We start from the raw sequence: 22,307 nt of genomic DNA, 5'->3' as shown, positions 1-22,307 counted from the left end.
AATAGAGCAGGTTACAGATTTTCACCGCTGGTATTCTCAGTTTTGTTAGCAAAACAGGGGAAGCCTTTTATTAACAAAGGAGCTTGACTCTAATCTTTCTTAAATTAGAAATTGCTGCAATGAAACTAAGGTAGCTTCATACTAGTATGAGAAAGGTACAGGACTACAAACATGCCTATGGCAGCGCTCTACCATGACATTATTTCTTTATAATGAAATATAGCAAAAGAAAATAACCGGCATAAGAATTTTAATGCACCCCAGATACACATTTGCAATGATTAAACAGATCAGTACTTGTAAAACCCAAGGGTCCAACTTTACAAACCTTTACTCAAGCAAGCAGTTTCACTGGAATCAATGGGATTATTTGCATATGTAGGGCTATTTATCTGAGTTGAGATCTGCAGGTTTAGACTGCACATTTCTGTTTTTCACATAGATCTATGCAGCAGAATCCACAGTGCTGTATTAAGCACAGGAGACCACTGGCACCTTGGAGTTAATTTTTATTTGTACCAGTACAGTTTTCTCCGGCCCTCTGAAGCATTTGATAGACTAGGCAAGTTTCATAATAGGAAATGTTGGCAAAACTACAAATTTTCTGATGTGAAGAACTGTTACTCATGGATAATAAACAAAATCAATGCTTATTTGCATATTCAATCAGATTTTGGTTTGCATATTAAATCATAAGATGGTAGAATTTTCACACGGTAGATGGATCCCACTCCCTTATTCATGCATATATGCATCCACGAATCTTTACACATGCCAAAATCAGTCAGAAATACTCTCTTTGCTAGGCGTTCATAGCACAAACCCCCTGTCCCTGCTGCAGTTCTCAATCTTCTCTTTTCATATAGTGTATGACAGACAGCATTCTCACTGAGCTCTCTCCTAAGAGTCTGTAATAGTCCCCGTTCTCTATTAATCTTCTTTTCACTGGGCAATGTAATAGTTTGAATTTTTGAATCGTAATTTAAAAGGGGTACTGTCAAGTGTATGTATAAAGAACAAAAAAAAACAAAAACCAAAAAAAAACCCAGAACCACATTTCCAAAGGAACTTCAGTGTGGACTTGACAATTTTGCTTGTAACTGTGACTGCAAAATTAAGTGCACTTCTAACTGTTAATATGGAAGTGCACAGAACTATTATATAGCTCAATTTTGTAGGTTTAGACTATGCATTCCTATTTTCCACATGGATCTACTAGGAAACAGAATACAAAATACTTGTATATTCCAGCACTCTCAGTACACACAATGTTTTTATTATCCAGGACACTATAAATCTACAGATAAATGATATCCTGTAAGCTATGCTTTAAGGTGCTGAATGCCTGCAACATCTATGGGACTTGAAGGCAATCAGTGCTGAGAGAGACTAGATAACAGGTTTGACAGTCTTGTAGCCAGTCTGACAGTCTGGATATCTAATCTGCATAAAGAAAAGTGTCATATTCAAATGTATATAATTTTGTGCATTAAATTAAAAATTCAACTAGAACCCTGCACATGAAGCTCTGGTTGTCTGAAGGCATGAAATGCTTTCATGCAATTAAAAAAAAAAAAATCAATACAAATGATCTTCAAAACAGAAACCAAACCTTGTTCTGTAGCATTTGCTAAGTCAAGCACAGAGAACTAAAAACAGGAGAACTGCCTAGGGTATCTGAAATCATCAGGTACAAACCAAAGTACTATTTCAGTCTGCCAGATGAGTGAAATGCAAAAATCAGCCAGCGTGAAGACGCAGGCTCATATATGACTTCTAGAGTAATGCCAGCTTTGATCTATTGAAATGCTGTTAGTAGCAGGTTAAGGAGGTGCTTATTTAACAAGGGGACAGATCCTAATTGACTTTGCCTGGCGAGGAGAGCGAGCAGGCAAGCAAACAAGGGTCATTCTTCTCAAATCTTGCACAACCCTCGCTGGAGAGAGGGATAAACACAATCCTGCGCTCCCCAAGCACGTATTTTCCCCTCTGTAAGCATCAAGGGCATACTCCTGTCCATGTGCAGGGTCTCCGCGACACAGCGCAGAGGCGATGCCGGCACGGGCTCTGCCCCTCGGTCCTACCTTCGGCGGCCGCCTGTTCGGCTTCCGCAGCTTGCCTCCCAGTGTTCTCGCCGTGTGCTGCAGCAACGCCGCACAGCCAGCCGCAGCAGGCAAACCCTCCTCTGCTCTCCTAGCTCTGAAAAATGTAAACTATCCGCACGCATAACCCAGAAAATAAGTGTTTGACCCAGCTATGACTCTTAGGGCTCCCTGCATTCATTTGCTAATGCTGAGTTTAATGCAAATCATGGCTTTTCCAAAAAACAGGTGGAAGAGGCAGGGAGAGAATTGTATTTAGACTCCTACCTGCTTGGTTAGTTGTCACAGTGACTGAGACAGCTTGGTCCTGGCTGGGATTTTGCTTGGACACTCCGTTCACTGCCCAGACTTCAAAGGTGTAGTTAGTGTGCGCCAGGAGGTCAGTAATGGAGACTTTAGTGGTTTTCAAGCCGTTCTGCTGGGGGCTGAAGTGCACACCACTGCCACATGACCGACAACGGCTGAGGTCACCTGCCCCGCACCTCTTGCACACCACGTTGTAGGAGACGTCCTCCCGACCACCTTTGTTCTGCGGGGAGCTCCACTCCAGGTTCACTGATGTCTCATTGACGTTGGAAATCAGGTTCTGGGGAGCAGAGGGAGGGCCTAGAAAGCAAAAAGCCGACATGTTTTTAAGAGATTGAAAAAAATGAACACAGCATCTGCAGATTTAGGGTCCTGGGTGATACTGAATGTGTGCAACTCCCAGGGAAGTCAATGACAGCAAAGACCATACAGAATTTTACTTCCCTATGTTCTTAATGAAGATGAAAAATTAACTGGTAAGTCAAACTCTAATCTCTTCATTTTAAGGATTAACAGTATTTTCAGATCTAAATTAACATGAAAGCCCGGTACTGCAATCAAATAAGATTCATGTTTTTCACTGTCGCTATTTATATTTGTTATGAAAAACTTATATATATAATTGATACAGTATTATATTCATTTTCCATGATCTCCCAGGCAATGCATCAAATGCACAAACTCCTGCTTTACTTGAGATTTTCAGGGTCCCCCACTACATACAGGCAGACTCTCACTGAAATCATTAATCTCCCAATATTTTTTTCTTCAGAATAAAAATGCAGTATTTTTCAAACAGATTGATGTTAGATTATGCTCAGTGAAAACTGAAGCCCAGCAAGTAGGAAAAAAAAACTTTGAGAGGATAAAAACTGTGGGATGCAGGAAGGAGATCTGGATATGAAGATGGACAGGGAACTAAGCCTTTGAGGAAGGAAAATAAAAGGAGAGGAAGTTACAATAAGGGAGTGCTGGGGAACGCAAAGGAATTGGGAAGAAAATACAGTGAGCAGGTGAAAGAAAAGCTGATGCAAGAAAACCGGTCAGGAACAAGGGACCATACAGAGCGCTCGGAAACAGGCTGTATCAGAGATCCAAGGTCAGCTCTTGCACCATAGGGCTTAGGTGACTTTTCAGACTCATACCTCTTAAGTATGCTGCCCAATAGTCCCCGGGTGGTTCCAGCACCAGGGCTATGGCTTTTCAGGACAGAGCCACACGCAGGAATCCCGCAAGGATGGGGAGGACTTCCCTCCGCGCGAGGGCTGGAGCGTGAGCAAGAGGGAAGGGGCGAGCTGGGCACAGCGAGGGCAAGAGCAGCGCAGAGCAGAGCTTGCAGGAGGCAGCTCCTCGCTTCTGATTTTAATGGTCGGTTCTGCCCAACCAGCCAAGCTGCCTCCAGCAACAACCAGCCTCACTGTGTAACCAAAGCACAGGCACAATTCTTATTTACATGCTTAAATCCCCACAGGATCAACACCAATAAGCACATTAAAATGGAGGAGCTAATCCTGTGATTTTTAATGTAATTGCAATACATTTGAGGCAAGACACACTGTTTTTATATTCATAAATGCAACAAGAATGACTCATAGTACCCCCGCAAAATAGATGAGAGATTTTATGCGTTACAAAATATTTCACTGATCATCAAGATGCAGCCACTTCTGGGGCAGAAGGCAATGGCTCTCCGGTGACGGACACAACACCCTAGCGCAGGACATAAAGTAAAACGTCATGTCCAGCAGAAAAGAAACAGGGAAGGAGAATGAAGGACACAAAATGCAACAATCCAAACTGGAAAACAGGGGAGATCCTGAAATCCCTTCTCCTAGTGACAAGCCATCTTTAATAATTACTCATGGTTAGAGCTTTAAACACAAATGTTATGACCAGCAAAAAACTGGAAATAATTTTCTAGAATGTCACAAAGTGAAGCACAATTTTTATTCAAGACGCAGAAGTAACTGCTTATGAAAGCTTCTTAAATTTCTCAAAATATATTAGACATTTAGAATTTAAAAAAATCAATTTGATCTTCTGGCAGGAAAGAAACATGAAGAGAAAATTCCTACAAGTTTCAGTCACATTTTTCTATGCTTGTTATTTGTCAAATATTATGAAATTGGGGGAAAAAAAACAGCCAGCACCAACAGTTTCATTAAGTGTATAAATAAATTAATCATAATCTCTCAAATGCTAAAGGTATAAAAACACCCGTCAGGCTATGCTGGGAACTGAATAAATTATGGTGAAATTCTGCTGAAATTACAGAGTGACTCAAGTGTAGCAATGAAGAGGTTAAGACATTTAAAAGGTGACTATAGTTAAGATTAATTCTGGCTGCCTGGATTCATCGGCTACATCTAAAAGGAAGTCTGAGATCTGAGCATGCTGTGGAGGAAAAGCTTTGAGGGTTGCATCATGTCCTTGGGTCTGCTCTCAAAGCAGCCAGCATGTAACACATCTTCAACAGGAGCCAGTACTTATATTTTAGGTGAGGCAGGTAGGTAAAGAAAGAAATCTTAAATTACATAGAGGACAAATGCATCTACTTCTCCTCGGTAGCTAAATGAATGGACTGCACTGCAAGATAGGCTGAGCAAGGCTTGTTTCTCCATGCTCACTTCACAAATATGAAATTCGTGTATTCATTTCGAAAAAAGGGAAATCCTCCCTTTCTGCCAAACCTTTGAAACAGTCGCTGAGCTAATGAGGGCTGACAGGCAGAATTACTGCAATACGAAGACAGACCACAGCCCAGCCCCTGTGACGGGGAGTCCTCCTGCCTTTCACACCACGAGGCTACAATTCAGGATTTTTATTTGTACTCTGGCAGCATTTAGAGCTCCTAAGGACAAGAACCTTTTGCTCAGAGATCAGCGACTGAACACAGCAAGAGACATTTCCTGCTCCAAAGAGCTCAGAAACTAGCAGAGAAATAAAAGGGGGAGAAACTGTTTTTGTCTCTGTTCATCATGTGGAATCTGAGGTACACAGAGACGAAGAGAGTGGACAAGGACACACAGGACGTGAGCTGCAAATCTAGGAATCGATCACCAATCTCCAGTCGCAGCCCCGCGCCTTCCCTCCATCAGCAGCTCTCCTGCTCGCAAAAGCTGGGCATCCCAATTCCCTGCAGAGGGGCTCTCAGGCAGGAGAAAGTAGTCTCTGCTTAGCCTACAAACACATAAACCTGCTTTTAAAAATACCTTCTGAGTGTAACGAGGTGGAAGACACTCCTGAAATCATGAACTCGAGCAATAACACAGGAACTACTGAGCAGTATTGAACTAAAGCCCATTTACCCCAAAACTCGCAAAATTCCTCTCCACCAAGGCTCTCCACCCAGGGTAGGCAGGCACACGAGGCGACTACATGTGTCCCTGAGCACTGTCAACAAGGCAAGAAAATAAGCACAAGCATTTGGAGGACAACAGCCGCCGCAACAGCCTGCGGCGCTGCGTGCCTGCTGCGCAGCCCGGGCCTGACCTTGCCGAAGCTGCGTGCCTGCAGGAACCGCCGGGAGCCCCGTGGCCTCCTGCAGCCCGGGCGGTTCAAACCCGAAAATCTCTCCTGTGGAAAACACGAGGGCCTTACAGTGAGAGCCCGACAGGAAAAACCAAGTGGCTTTTTCTTACAGAACTTCTCCGTCTCCCTTGCTGTAATACCACCACCGAGACTGCTGATTTGAGCGTGTTCTGGAGAGCTGAGATAACGTGGTGCTACCATATAAAACCACCTCCCGCCCCGAGCGAGCCCGCGGCTCCAAGGGCTGCCCTCGGTTCAGGGGGGTGTTCACGAGGCAGAGCGCTGCGTCCCAGCAAGGCTTGCACCCTCAGCCCGACGGGCCGAACGACGTGCCTTTAGCCCAGACACTGCAGCCACTTTGGGGTTAAACTCAGACTTACTCTGATGTCCATTAAGATATTTTCCAAGGCTCTAGGTCCAGTTTCACGTGGGAAAATGTGCCAGAATGAATCAAGCTCCTCAGAAGCAAAAAGTCAGTAATTAGTATGTGGGACAGGGCAAAGCAGTGTCTAAACAGAGAAGCAATGAAGCGGAAAACCAGGGAAGCAGATGCTTGCAGGTCACGGAGATGAGTGCACCACCTCCAGCATGAAAAGGAAGATGCGGGGGAGTTTCCCAGTGGTGGGCTGACGTTACAGTCAGAGGAAAAGCAATTTCCTTTCTTTTTGGAGCATAGTTGTTAACGGAGCTATTGGCACCGGGAGTGGGGAATAGTTTCAGATTGATGGGCCTGGTTTCAGATGTTGAAACACAGGGCGTATCTGCCCCTTCAGTGGCGAGCAGGATTTGCTTTGTTTCTGACAACAGAGCCACTGCTGCTAGATGAGAGGAAAACCCTTTCGCAGACATGGAAGGCTCTAAATGTCAGTGTTGCTCCATGATAAACCCAGGCTGGCAGGATCACTCGGGAAAAGCACGTCCTGCCAGCCAGATTACTGCACTCACACAGAAACCCTGTGGCCCCGTGGAGAAAAATCTAGCTATGGGACAGACCAGAGGGGAGATAAGGAGCAGTGCCTCTGAAACACTGTTGCCAACCTCAGTGATTTTGTCACCAGTCCCATGATTTACAGCATTTTTCTGAAAACTCCTGCTGACAGTCATGATATTGCATGAGCAATTTGGCATTCTTTAAGCATGGAGCTAATAATGTTCCACAGCCCACAAAAGCCTGAAAATGTGAAAGAGCCCCGAAGGCAAAAATAAAATAAAATAAAATAAAATAAAAATTGAGAAACTTTTATTTTGTAAAATAACCCATTTTAAAGTTCATTTTATGATTTCAGGAAGCCAGATTCTCCCTCTCACCACCCCAAGACAACAAAACATGTTGCATAGCCATTCACAAGTCTCAGGTGAGGGTGGCAAAGAGGACGTGCCCTGATTGCATGGGGCCTGAAAGCAGAGTCCCTCACCCAGCCCAATTACAAGCACCCTGAGCAGACACTGGGGATCCAATCCTACAGACGATGTAGGGAATGGAAGTCTTTATTTTATTCCTTCTTAGGGCTCCATAAATCTTGCTTCACAATAAGCCTACCTAAATCAAGTGAGCCATGAAGCAAATGGAAAGGCCTTAGGTGGAGCAAGTCCATTGTGTGTATCAGTGCTCAGGGAAACACTGAAGAGTCTGTTTAGCAACAAATAATCTTTGTCAAGCTAATCTTGCTATCTCTTCCTCAACCCTCCTATTAGATTTACTTAAATGTATTGGGCAATAGAGATTGTGCTTGGCTTTCTCATGCGGCAATAAGCTATCACCAGTATATCTACCTGTCTGCCTGTCTTTCACCTATATGTATATCTGTCTGACTGAAGGACAATGTTGAATCCTGTCAAATAAATATTCAGGAAGACTACAGTGTTTAAAAGGTTAACAGCATTGGCCCTTGGTAACAGCATGAGCATTGACTTGTACTCAAAGGACTGACATATTTTAGCCTTCTTTCCACCACCTCAGGCTGCATTTTAACTTCTTTCATCCATCACTATTTCTCTCCCTCCTTTCCTATAAACACTCAAGTCCCTCTCCCAGTCAGAGGCCTCCAGCAAGCCACCACAAGGCTAATAAAAAGCCTGCTGAAATCCACAACAAGGAAAAGTACCGCCAGCTGACCAGCTCCCTCCCACCTTCCAAATCACAGGACAAATCCGTGTGCTATTTTATCTGTGTGCTATTTCCCTCTGAGGATTATAGGTCTCTGTGGGCGTACTTAAAGAGTCCTTGTGACTCATACCAGGGATCAGACTCTGGTCCAGGCCCCACACTCACTCACGTAGAGTTTCCGGAGTGAAGACCCAGTAGTGAACTCTCCTCTCTCCGTTCAGGACTGAACATGCACGCGGTGTGGATGGCAAAGGACCACGACTGCGAAGCGAAACAGGGTGCAGGCCAAATGTGTGGGGTAGGCACACCCGGAGGATTCACACACAACGCACTGGCAGGGTGACAGGTTTGTATGCCGGGGAAAAAATGTATTCCCAGCAAAGTGGGTGCAGACTATCACTGGGCATAAAGACTTTTCAAGGAACTGTTTATTTGCCATGAGTATCGTATTTTGCACTTACAGCAGCTGCCCAACACATTGCAGGACCATAAGAGGCTGCTGGCTCAGTCTGCCTGAACTGGTGCAGTGGAGGACAGCTCTAGTCCCCCTGCGCAGTCTCTTGTTCTGACATCATCCTGCTGAGGAAGGTATCTCAAAGCCCCCTTTTTTTTCTGCCACCAAAGAATAACAATATAACTGTAGGAGATTCAACCAAGTGAAAGTGGCAAAATTGTTCTGTCAGGAAAGAGAAAGTGTATCCCTATGAATCCACTAAACCATTTCAAAGGCAAACAGCACAAAAAGATTAGCTGCAACCGAGCGAATGTTCCTGCTTTCCTCAAGGATCAATCACGCCCAGTCCCTTCATGCATGCAAAAGGGAAAATAAAGACGCCAGGATCTTCCGCACGCCCAAGAACTAGGCCAAACCACATTCCTGGCATTCAAAATGCGTGAGGACTCTGTAAACTCAGCACCGCCACTGAGCCAGGAGTCCAGAAGGAGAAGGCCTCTTCCCCCGGCTGGAAGACAAATCCTGTCTACTGCAAACCCACGTCAAGGACAGTGCTGTAGCTGTGCTCCTGGAGCCGCAGGGACTCCAGCGAGGCAGGCGCGCAGGCGCAATCTGCCAGGCACGCAGAGCCGCTCCACCAAGCCAGCCTACCCTTTCTCCCTCCAGCTGTAAACCCGGACGATCTACACAACCGGAAAACACCTATGGAAACAACTATCCCTAGGATCATAAGGTAGAACTGTAAATGCTCTGTGTTGGGGAACTATATTTAAATGGATTCTATGATAAAGGTTTTAATATCACTGGTTTTGTATCTTACATTTTTATTACTAATCTGCCCAGCAAGGTGCTTCTCCAAAAGCCTCTCTGGGTGTATGCAGTAAATTCAATTATGTATTTCTACAGCTGGACTGGACAGACTTGTTTGACATAGAGAATACTGTCTTCACTAAACCAGTTAATTTAGTTCAGCAACAGTATATGGTTAGAGGGCGTGGATTAAAGGACAGTGAGAAGAGAGGAGAAATAAATGATTCCAGGCAAAACAGCTCCTGAGTGACTTTGTTGTCCCATATAATGAAAATACATAATGAGGAACATATAACTTGGTCCTCTGCTGTTGATAGGATGCCACAATCTCAGTTTCAGACAACCAGCAGCCTGAAATTTTGGAAAGGCCTTTAGAGCAGCTGGTGATAGCAATGGGATTTTATCCAGTGGGAAAGCAACAAAGGTAACAAACATTTTTTCTTCACTGGACTGATAAATCAGAGCTATAGGTGAGGAAAGATTTTACTTTTTCTTTCCTCTAGGGCCCTGTGGACAGAGCACTGAAGATAGAAGTTGTGAGTTTTGGTCTGGGCACTTTTAATGGACCTGAGTAGCCTTTATAGGGTATCTTCCTAGGTTGGAAAACAAACCAAAACATCACAAAACAAACCAAAAACCTCTCCAGCCCTCAATCCAGCAGGGTTTTGACACATAATGCCTTTAAAGTGAATTTAGTACTCATGAGAAACCCACTGACAGCACTGAAAATAAAGGCCTCTCTAGGCACGGAGCTGTCTGCCTGCACTCCCCCGTCCCAGCCTCAGTCCCCCTACCAGAGGGCTCCTTACCAAGGAGCTCCTTTCTTTTTTATGCCGACTTAGTCCTTAGACACTAACAGTGGTAGCGGATTATTTTGGAAGCAACACTACCCATTAAGGATTACACTGATATTATCAGTATTTGGACTGTAACCCCATCTGTTTACTATTAACCTATAGTATGGTTAATATTTATTACCTTGAAACATATATCTGTAGGAGGAGACCTATTAAAAACACAAGCCAAAACCCACACTCTTCATGGAAGTGCTAATGGAGGTATTTCAAATATGTACCCTCAAGAAGGCAAGACTTCATTATGAGTGTCCTGTCAGTCACCAGATCAGTGCATTTAAAATGTAGTCTCTCTTAAAAGAAAGATGTTTTCAAAAGATACCTATGTGGCCAAGTAATGAGCAGGATGAGGCTTTCAAACCCTGGAAGGAGAAAATGATTTAAAAAATAATTTACTCAGTCTGTATGTGCATATGTGTAAAAGCACATTTCTCTATCAGGTAACGGATGCCTCTGCAGCCGGGGCAATGGATAATTATTTTCAAGTGGGTTGTCACCCTACATTCAGTCTGCGTTCGCCTGACAGTGTGAAATCGGAAGGAAGCTTCATTGGCAATTCCCACCAGACATCAGAAAACCTCAAGCATGTAGAAAAGACTTTAATCTTCTTTAACTGTTCCCATGCTCTCCTTGAGGGAAATATCACCTCTCTTTCTCAGAACAGAGAAAATAGACCTATAAAGATTATGATTCTAACAAACAGTAAAATAATAGCAGTTTGAAACATTCTAATCTCCCCCCTTAAACTGAAAAAACCTTATAAACATATTGTTAAACACAGCAGACCGCAAACTATGAGTGTTGTTAATCAAAGTCAACCAAACAGACCAAAAGGCTTCAACAGGCTTTGGACAAGGACTGACAAGAATCTTCTTTATGAGCCTGCCCCAGACAGATGCTGACCCCCCATCTCCAGTGATTTCAAAGGAAAATCAGGGTATTTAGAAATCTTGAGCTAATTTGCTACATAAGAAATAAGATTTATATAACAGAAAAGACTGCCATGACTCGCTGTAATTTGAAAGGAGCCTAGTATGAATTGGACTGATTTGAATCAGCAACTCAGCCTTGGCTATACTACATATAAGTAGTTAAGTTACAGGAACATCAGGCACCTGGGAGTAAGCATCCAACTGTCTAATAGCACTAAAATCTAACTGGAAATGCAGTATCAGAAGTGGTGAGAAGTATAACACATCTTCTGCTACATGAGAGCTGAGAGTCAGCTTTTGTGTAACACAGCAAGAATAAAGAGAATAAATAAAGAGGTGTAAGAAAGAAAAGATTCATACAATGAACAATTCCAAGGATCTTTGGAGCACATCTACAGAGAACAACAAAATGACACTTGAAGACAACAAGCAACTTTGAAGGAGTTAGCTCGGGTACTGAGAGACAGTATGACCACATTAGGGCTTTTAGCTGCGCGTCTGCCTTGCCAATGTGACCATAACGCTTCCCTCTCGATGAGACCTCGCTACGCCATTAATGTGTTGACAGCCTTTTAGCAATTCTAATCAATACTTCCTAACTCAATCATGATCCTAAAATTCATCTCCCTGGAGGCAAAGCTGAGTGTGAAATAAAGAGTTTACCATTTTCAAAGTGGATGCAAAGAAAGTAATTATTAAATAATCAATGTCTTTAAACTCTTAAGTTGCCTCACTAAGATGTCTGGGAAAGTGCTGCCAGGCACAGCCTTCAAGAGAAAGCACCTTGGCTTCCACCTCTCATTTCATAAAGCTTCATTAAACATGCCCAGCTTCGGAGCTATCAATAGTGTTTCAGCATGTGAGCGGTGAAGCCCTTCAGATAAACTTTTGCTGTTAATCTTTACCCATGTGAAAGACAAGTTATAACGCAGAGTAAACACCTGGACTGTGTAAGTTTGTGCTCAGAAATAAAGCCTGCACTTTCCAGTGACAGTTGCGTATGCTGCTGCCACTAATTGCTTCTTTCAGCAGTTGTGGACAGGTCTCCCGTTGCTGTGGGCTAGTTTACACAAGCACTGACAGTTAGGACAACCCCTGCTTCTTGCCTGCCTGGATATTCCTGACCATTTATCACTATAGATCATGTGTTTTTACAACTGGTGAGAGTAAAGTCAACAGTCCACAAGATGCAGCAGCCACTTGAAATATTAGTCATCTGCTTTCCCCCTTTTCTCCGTTCTGTACATGTTTAGCATTACAACTGGTTTTTAATAAGGCATCTGATTTGGTAAACAATTCCTAATTTATTTACTCGGGCAAGACTCCTTTGACTTCAATGGGAGTTCTGCCAAGCTAGGGATCTTGGACTAGGGCCAGTGATAAAATGCCCATTTTCCTGGCATGTATGATTTCCTATTTACTTGCCAAGGAACCCTGGTTACCAGCTTCACAATAGGCTTTGTTTCTTTAACATAGAGAACAATGCAATTGATATTTCCTCTTCTCTGGAGCTAAGGGAGTTAAGTGAAGAGGTCCAATTACCACTGGCAGAGGTGTGAGAAAAATGATGCTTGCAGGTGCCACTCTCTGGGCTCTGGATTTCCCTTCCCAAAACTGCCACATAAGAACGCTCTGCATTGCCAGAAATGTTAAGATATGTTATTGTATACTTTCAAAAAAGCTGTCTGCAGACAATATCATATATCTGTCCACTCACACTTTCTAGATAAAAAGAAACAAATCCCATTGTGAATACCAGAAAGTTATTTGACAGTTTGACTGGAAAGAGTTCCAATCAGAAAAACAGGTAGTTCTGTCATTGGCCCAGTTCCTGAACTTCTTATTCTGTCAGTCCTCTAATTTACTCCAATGGCTCTACAGAACTGAGTCCTGACTAACCAAATCAAAGCCCCCAGTTAATTGAGTAAATGGCTCTGTTAATTTACAGCTCCGGACAGAGAAAATCAGAAGACAACTAATAAATAGTTGCTGTATTTAAAGGAGTGATGACTTTAAGCCTACTGATTATAAATACACATTGTCAAATTACTCCCATCTCTCCTCCTGAAGCCTTCCCGATAGCCAATTCCTCTTCTGTTCATAACCACTCCCTTTCTTACTCACTGCTTTCTCAAACCCTTCAGTCCATGACCATGGATGAGGGGAGGAGAGCCTTCTCCTTTGAAATTCCTGTCATTCACAATCCTTTCCTACGGGTCTGACAATGACAGATTGTATTTTCACAGCAACCTGGAGAAGAAAAATCCATTCCCTCCCTACTGCCTACCCACTGTTCCTCCGCTGTTGCAACCAATACACTGTATCTTAAAAGGCATTTTAATATACCGTCTACATGATGAAGAACTTTATATATGTTTTAAAAACAAAATAATTTACTTAAGGGTTACTATCATACATAAAGATATGGAAGAATTATTATGCTGTAAAATTTCACTTCTGAAAATCAGTCTGTATTGTCATTACTTCATATTACATAGAATGGGCTACTACAAAAGAGGTTGGACTGAACAAACAGTCCCAAGACAAGTGTGTGAAAATCCTGAGAAGGAAGTACAGCAAAGTCAATGCAAAGCTACCTACAACGTACTACTCATCATATGACCATGTGTTGTACCCTACTTTCTTATTCTTTAAAAACGAGAGCAGTGATAATCAGCGTCTGTCTGGAAATTCAGACGAAGCACAAGTTAAGTTCAAGAAAAAAAGAGAACACATTTGTTTATTTAGAAGTCTAAGCAATCATGATAAACATATGCTCAAATAATCAGCTCCTGTGTAATTACTCATTTGCAAGCATAGTTATTAGGCAGGTAAATGCAGTCTGTCTTTGGTGGCGGGGGGAACGCTGGTCAAATATTTCTTAGATATTTAGAATGCAATACAGATGACTGAGCTAAGGACACATATTAAGACTGTAACATTTACAAAATTGAAGTGTTTATACCTTTCCAACCTTTTTTAAAACCTTGACCTTGGAAACAAATAATGACCATGTTATTTTAACGCACGTTCAGATTTTAACAACACAGTCACACAGCACTAGTGGAATCCACATTGAGTTTCCACTGTAGATTGCTCATCATTTCATTATGGTTCATTATGTTGATAACTGTCAGAAAGCATTAGAAGCAGGGGCCTTGAGTAATAGCACTGAAATGGTAATTTAAAAACAATATACTTCTGGAGGAAATACAGCAGTGCACTAAATTCAATTAGAAGAGGCAAATGTAAAGACAACTAAGTGACGTTTGCTGTTCGAAGTCAGGATCTTTCAATTTCTTGATAATCTAAACTGGAGAAAGCCCTTTTAAAGCAGGTGCTTTTCTCTTGCATCTCACTAAATTTGCCCTCATTAGCTCTAAGCTTTTCTGGTATAAACTGTCTTAAATGCAACCGTTTTAGAAATATTTCAGGTCACGCCAAAATATCAATCAATCAGTCACTGTTTGGGTGGCACAACGGACTAAATTATTCAGGGTCATTTACTGAGGCAAATTTCAGGCTGGACAGTCAATGCTGGTAATCTCTCTTTTGTAAAGGGCTTCCAATTAAAAATCATTAATAATCTTAATCAAACAGACAATATAAGCAATACAAAACTGTCCCATACTCACTCATAATGCAAGCATTGTTGGTTAAGAAACAGTTAGAGAACCCAATTCATTAACAGTGGAGACACAGGACCAACATCCATTAACTTGGATGGGAACTGCACCTGCCTACACCAGACTGAAATTCACAGCTAATCTACTATCCACATCCTTATGGAAAAGGAAATTCAGGAATGAAGATCATTACTTAAATTGGTTGATTTTCTGTCTCACAAATTTATGTACTGGTAAGGCAATTTATTCTCCATTAGATTGCTAACCTTATGACAGACCCATCTTCTGAGCCAGTCCTGAAGAATAATGAAGGTCCGAGCAGTTGCATTAATATAACTTTTGCCATGCTTTCAGAATGGAAAAATGACTGTGTTTTCTTCAGTTTGTGCTCAAGTGTATTACAGGTCAATCATAACATCTCCGTGCCCAAGCACATAGCTGACAAGCCCACTGTGCTTCAGAACTGAAAGTCTGACTTCCCAACTTAGCCAATGAGGCAGACCCAGAGCTGCAGAGAGACTTGCACATGAGTAGGAGGCAGCTGCTCTGCTCCTCCATGGTGATTGATGAATCACTATATGGCAAACCTAAAGGAAAAGATGCGTAAGTAAATATGTTTATGTCAGGGTGTCTATGCCTGCCCTTCCAACACAGCCCACTCCACTGTCCTCTACACTTGCACCCAGCCACATTCTGCTCTTACTTTTAGGAGATTTAAGCCAGACATAACTACTCACTTCAGTAGAGCTAAAATAAAATAGAATACTAAAACCAGAGTTTGGGTTATTTGTTTAGATAGGATGACTGGCTTACCTGAACATGAAGCACAGTTTTACAACTCAACAATGGACAGAGAAGATGCCAGATACTGGGGTTACAGAATGAGAAAAACTGAAACCTCTGGAGTAATTCTTCTGATCAGCGCATCAGAAAGTATTATTTACCATGGGAATTGTGAGAAGGAAAGGAAAGGGAAATCTCTAATTCTCCTTCATCCTGTAGCACAATCAGGCTAATGGAAAGTTATAACAGTCTTCCTCCTACAGCTTAGAAGGCGAGATAAGTGATGAGGCCAGCCAGTTTATTACTAAAGGAAATCAATAGCCAAGGGTCAAAGCTTTACAAAAACGCATCCTAAGAAGCCTGAAGTTCTTAATCTTAAAAACTGTTTAGAAATAATAAAGAAAGGATCAATCCACAGTCCATTTCAGGTGTTCCCTCCAAATTACCCAATGTTACTTTTATTCACCTGGTCTAATAGTTCTCCAAGTGAACAGAAACCTGATTTTACAAACCAATGAAGCAGAGTCTATCTTTTTGCTAGAAGAATGGATCTCAGATACTGTGTTTTATTTCTTCATTAGTGTGCCGTCACACTGAGCGATTACTAAACGTAGGGCTGAATGAGAATACCAGGGTTAAAGAGAGCATAATGAACAAAGAAGGTGCCTGATTATTATGGCTGTCAGCACAAGGGAATTGGGTTTGTCACTTGGCTTAACCAACTGGTAAGAACTGATTAGAGTCTGAAGCCGTCTGAAAGGGCCTTTGATGCTCCCTTCTGTCTCCACATCTTGTCAGGAAAGGTAGACAAACGGGGAGCGTCTTCCAGAGGAGCTTCCTTCAGCAGAAGCCCTTGAAATGGCTTCTGTCACTTGCCTCAAATGAGCTGGCAGAAGGCTACGTGGCGTGGGAAGGAGGGCAGACCGACGGCCTTCAAGGAGCCTCTTGCACCATGCTACTCACACAGCACGGAGGTGCACCACGCAGGGTCGCACTCACAGCCAGCGGGCCTCATATGTGTAGGTGCCACCACCATAGCAACATTCAAACATAGCTATGGCAGATCTCAAAGAGGGGATGTTAGAGAGCAAAGTAGCGGATGGGGGAGAAAAGCTGCTCCACGAGCCAGCTCAGAAATAACCTCTGGATCCTCCTTCACCTTGGATCACACAAATGCAAGCCATTTAGTGACTAGAAAATTCAAAGCTATGAAATGGGATCTCTCTAGACGCAGGCCTGGTGTCCTTGGGATTATGTTGTTGGCTTGTCTCTATGTACTTGAGTCCTCCTAGAGAGCAGATGTGAAGACTGAGAGCAGGAACACGGCCCTTGTTCTCTCTTCTCCATTTTTCCTATTTCCAGGGTAAAAGATCACCAAGATCAGCGACTGTGACTTACCTTCAAAGACAGCAATGGGAAACAGTGCCAGAAGTAGGCCCAAGACTTGACAAAAAAGAGCTAAACTTGTAGGAATACATTTTGCACATACAAGCGAACAGACATATTTGCCCACAATTTCCCCATCTGGAAGTGTTTTGCTACATATTAGAGCTCTCTCCTCATACTTTATTCACTGCACATGCCTATTTAAATTCAAGCATTTGATTATTAATTTGATTTCAATTTGGTCAGGATATGACTCACTAGAACCTGAGCTATATGAGAACCTTTTGTTGGTATAATGTTATTCAGTGTGCACCTTCTGAGCAATAGCTTTGTTGTTGCAAAAGAGAAATTTCACTATCAAAATGGTCCAGGTCTATTTCTCCTAGAGACGTGGTGTAAATTATATTATCAAAGCATTTTTCTATCCACTTCATCTACACTTCAGACACTTCAGAGTTTGATGATAAGCTAGACCTCCATCCCCAGTCAATGCCTGGCAAGATATACAAGGAGCTCTTCACTTTCCTATCAAGCAGATACACCTGGGTATGCCCAGACCTGCTTAACCACCACCCAGCAAAAACTCACAGCTGAAAAGAAGAAGCTGATCACTGAGGAAGAGCTGGAATGAAGTGGTGCGGGAAAGGAATGAATGCTGGCTTAGTTATGGACATACTTTGTTTCTGCCTTGTAAGGGAGAAATTAAGATTAAAATAAATGTGAGTCATCTCTCCAAAATGAATTTGGATTATATTAAAATGTTACAAAAGAAACATATCATCCTTCCCTCACTCATAGACACAAACACACTACATAAATATACAGTTGAACTCCAAAAATCTGGAAGCATTTCCATTAGCTTTCAGAGAAAGCCACACGTGGGCATCCCCTAGTAAAATACAGCCCTTTCATTTATTGTTTCAAAACGTTCTGCTCCCATAGAAACAAGAATCAAAGAACTAGATGATCACAGTTTAACACCAGGGCATGTCTAGGTTCCCAGGTCTTTAGTGGTGGAAGCCATTAACCAAAACACAGGACAAGGAGTTTTTCCAGTAACTCCGTGGGTGTGCTCAGCGCATTATGCCTCTTGTTCTCCCCATTGAAAAAATTCTGGTGGAACTAAAGCATAATTCCATTTGTTGTACCTGACGTATTTATACACCAAAGATAAAATAAATGAAAGTTTTGGGGTTTGTTTCATTAAGATTTAAGATTTGTTATTACCATCATTTTCAGAGGAATACTTTTATGTTCCTAAGGGTCACCAGCTGTATTTTGAGCCAATTAGATACTTAATGACATTATAAATATTATATATTTTCCCTATATCACTTAATTATGAGAAAATCTTTCACAATTTCTACAAATATTAATATTTAAAAGGATGAGAGGTGATGTGATCTACTGGACAGGTCCTCAGATTGGAACTTAGACCTGTATTTTATTCCCGACTCCACTACTGAGGTGTGCAAGTCACTCCTCTTTCTCTGCTTTGTCTCCTCTCAAGTCCCCTGATTTATTTAGACAGTAAACTCTCAAGGGTCAGCGCAGCCACACCACTGTTAGGAAATCAGGGCTGAGAACTAATGTTTTCTCACCAAGATGCATGATCCAAAACACTTACTGCATCTGCAAAGGGCTGTAAGAGCTACTGAATGCTACCATCAGAAGCAGGACACTTCTCAAAGGGAGACACAAATCTCCGGGCAATGTTTCATACATACACAGCAAAAGAAAGACAAGAAAAGAAACAGACAATGAAAGGGGAAAAGACCGAGAAAAGACTAACTTACGAGTGCAGGGCATGGAGGCAGCATCATTTTCAGCTCGGAAAAAACCCCGATCACAGGTGCAGGAGGTAGAGCCTTCCCAGATGGAGTAGCTGTGAGGCGGGCATTTGGCACATGCAACATCTGTCGAGAGAGCCTTGTAGTATCCGATTTTGCAAGCTAGATGGAGAAACAGGAAGGGAGAGTGTTACTTGCCCAGGCTGCGATCATAAATTGCTGGCTTACTTATTCAAAATCAAGGCAGGAGACATTTCAAAAAGATCAAATGATGTCCTCTTAGCCCCAGGTGAAAAATTAACAATCAACACACTCTTAATGAGCAATCCCATGCCAGGGGACACTGATTTCTAATTCCAGCAAGAGCCATTTTAAAAGCTGGCCTAGAGATGTTAAAAAAATAATAATAATACTCTTCTACAGACACTGCCAGAAAATCAGCTGCCTCTTTGTGTTTACTGTGGAGTTGCATGTTGCTTAACCCATGTCCACCTGCATTCACACACACACACACACTCAGAGCACAACAAAAAGGGTGCAATTGGTTTATTCTGTGACCACTTAAGGAATGGCAGCTGACAGGGAGACACTGCCAATTTTTAAGAGGGAGTGGAATAGGAACCCACTGTGATTGGCAGTGAGGCCCTTAGTCTAACATGTCCGGAAATGGCATGTTTCCCTTCTGGCAAGGCAGAATTAATTTGGCTCTTTCTCCCCAAGGAAGGAAATCAACAATGTTCTCCCCTCCTCGAAGCCAGGGCACATCAACGACTGCACCCCTGGCATGAGGTCCCATGTGCAGTTGGCAAGCTTTCGGTGACATCATCTTCATAAATGCAATGCTTACACGGATGGCTACTTTTACATCACTTGGAAAAAACTCATTAGATCATTAATAACACATTTTAATACTGGCTAACAGGTATGTCATCCTAGAAATTTCTCCCTTGGCTAGAGATAAAAGTCCACCATCACCGCTGGCTTTCAGGCCTATGGAGAACACAGAAAATGCCCAAGCATTTTTTGAGGACAGATGTGTAAAGAGGAAAGGTTACTTTCAATATTTACTGCATGACTCACTCTCACATCTCATCATTTATCGCCTACACTGCCTTTAGGGTTCCCCTGTTATCTGCATGCCTCCAGAGCACAGCACGCACCTCCTTTCACAGCCATTCTCCTTCTCTGGGCCCAGCCACTGCTTGTTCTTTGTGTTTTACCCCTTCCTGTACTTATTTATTTTCTTTCTTTCCTTCTTCTCTTTTATGAAGCCCTCCAATGGGAAATGGAGAGGGATTTTAGTAACGCGTTCATAAAGCAGCAAGTTACTTCAGTCTTATTAACCAAAGCCATTTATGGAATTTCCTTAACGAGTCCTAACTTTACGATGTGTCGCGCGCCATCAATAAAAGCGCTGCAAGACCAATCCGCTATCACTTGCTTTGGCTGTCACTGGACCAGAGAATCTTATAAAAACACGCTGCTCAAACAACTAGGATTTATGCTTCCAGAGCTTATATACATCACATAATTAGATAAGGTTCCACTTGCAAGGTGCTTTTTGGCTATGCTTCAAATGGCCTTGGGGTTTCGATTAAAATCAGAAACCACAGCTTTGGCAGGAAGAATCACTGGGGTCAAACCTAGCCTCCCCACATCAAAGACAATTAGTCCCCAAACACACATACAAACCCACCGGGTACGGCCTATCAGTCAGTCAGTCACAACAAACAAAGGCAACTTGTGTAAAAGTAACTTATTTTTCTTCCGATATGAATTGCCAGGGGGAAAGAAAAGAAAAAAAGAGAAAAAAGAAAAATACCTTTCAGTGTTTGATATGATTTGCAATATCTAGTGAATGAGTTGTGCTATCGGTACCTGTCCTCTTGTGACTGGTTTAACAACAGCAGCAGTCAAGTGGCAGATTCTGATCTGAGATATTATTCCTGGATTTCATTGTCGTAACTCAGATCAGAAATATGCCTAAATCTGTATAAGACTAGAAGAGATACAGACAGAAGCTCGGTGTCATATATAAAGAAAAGGAATGGAAAAAAGAATACAAATTGAGCGCAGATTTAACTGCTCTTATCCAACAAAATTCATTCAACTACTCAAATAAAACAAAATATGTAACCTCTAACATTACTGTTTATATGAACATAATAGTTCACAGAAATTATTAAATGAAGAGCTGTCTTTTGCATCTTCTTAGTATTAAAATATTTAAATGATAATAAACAGCCTTGTACAAAGTTGATTCTGCTCTGACTATAACATTTTATTGGAAAGGGTAGAAAAATGTCACAGGTAACATTTTTGCAACCATAATTCCTCCTCCCTACTTTCTTTCCAGACTCAGTGGTTTAAAAGGGGTTGGATGAATACAGCGGGTACTGCAAGGTCAACAGTTTATAATTCAAGGATTTTTTCCCCTTTGTTTCATGCAATGTACTTTGTTTTCTACTATATTAAGCCAAGATCATTAATATTTCAAGACCTGAAGAAAGCTCTCCAAATGCAGTGACTGCTTTTGAAGCACAGAAAGCCATTTTCCTTCAGCCATACACCTACTATTGAACATTTAGTTGTCTTCATTTTAGTGTGCTCAGAGATTCACCACATCTCAGCACTTGACATAAGAGAACATTTGAGAATATGTTGCATTTAACCAACTGTTCTTTCCTCCTATGAGCTCCACGGTCCTGTCACTTAAAAACTTGAATCTACCCCTGTAAAAGGTGTTCTTAGCATGAAGTATTGCTGATACACCTATTACAGCTTGGGATGGACTTTTTCCGAATGTTAATATTTTAGCAGACAAACAAGAAGCCTGTAGAGAACTCATCCCCGGAAAGTCTCTATTGCTTACTCGTGACAAATCTCCATCCCACTTCCTTTCCAGGCAGGATTTGCTGGGTGAGACAGGGCATGAATGGCGTTCCTACACAGCTTTCGAAAGATACCATTGTAAAAAGATTAGTTCACATGTGCAATACAAACTTTGAATTCAATTCCTTAGCTTTGCCTTAATTAGTTCTGTTAGTTTGAAAAAAAAGAGAGAAAAGAAAAATCTTTTCTCACATTCAGATCACCCGCAAATATAAAAAAGTTACAATCACCTGCACTATATCCAGGGAAAATTCTTAAACAAAAATATTTTCAGTATGAAAAAATCCACCATTTTTTCTTAGAACTAATCATATTCATTTTAAGCAGTGATCAGCATGAAATAATTACATTGATATCTTTGAATCCTGATGTAAAAAAAAAAATCTAATTTATTTTTCTGTTAAAGCAAGATGGGACTTGTTGAACGTAGCTGGTCATCACTATATGCTCTTTTCCTTATAATTTACTAGAACGATACATGTGAAAACTGATAAAAGAAATGGTCTGAAGAATTACGGAACTTCACTCAAATCTGAATGTAAATTTTCACAAGTTGTTTTACAAATTCCCTTTTCACATTAAAACCTGATTTTCAGAATCTTAGGGCTTTCTGAAAAAAAGAACATACGTGTGGGCTGAAAAGTCTTTTTGCTTGGTCTCTTCAAATGCTGAATTTTCTATTAAAAATTTCAGCCAGCAATTTCAAAATTTAAAAACCTACCTCAGTGGATAAA

At 41.8% G+C, this 22,307-nt stretch overlaps 1 protein-coding gene across 4 annotated transcripts in view; it reads right to left on the bottom strand.

Annotated features, from left to right (window-relative positions):
* Positions 1–22,307, bottom strand: part of EPHA4 (EPH receptor A4) — a 108,766-nt gene that overhangs the window by 46,723 nt on the left and 39,736 nt on the right. For all 4 annotated transcript variants that reach the window (XM_067301928.1, XM_067301930.1, XM_067301929.1 and 1 more), the window contains exons 4-5: positions 18,688–18,843; positions 2,370–2,708 (exon numbers count right to left, since the gene is read on the bottom strand). In XM_067301928.1, coding sequence (XP_067158029.1) covers positions 2,370–2,708; positions 18,688–18,843 — 495 coding nt within the window. The remainder of the gene's footprint in view (positions 1–2,369; positions 2,709–18,687; positions 18,844–22,307) is intronic.

Source organism: Apteryx mantelli, chromosome 9, assembly GCF_036417845.1.
Source record: "Apteryx mantelli isolate bAptMan1 chromosome 9, bAptMan1.hap1, whole genome shotgun sequence".
Taxonomy (NCBI): domain Eukaryota; kingdom Metazoa; phylum Chordata; class Aves; order Apterygiformes; family Apterygidae; genus Apteryx; species Apteryx mantelli.
This window is presented reverse-complemented; position numbering and strand designations above follow the sequence as displayed.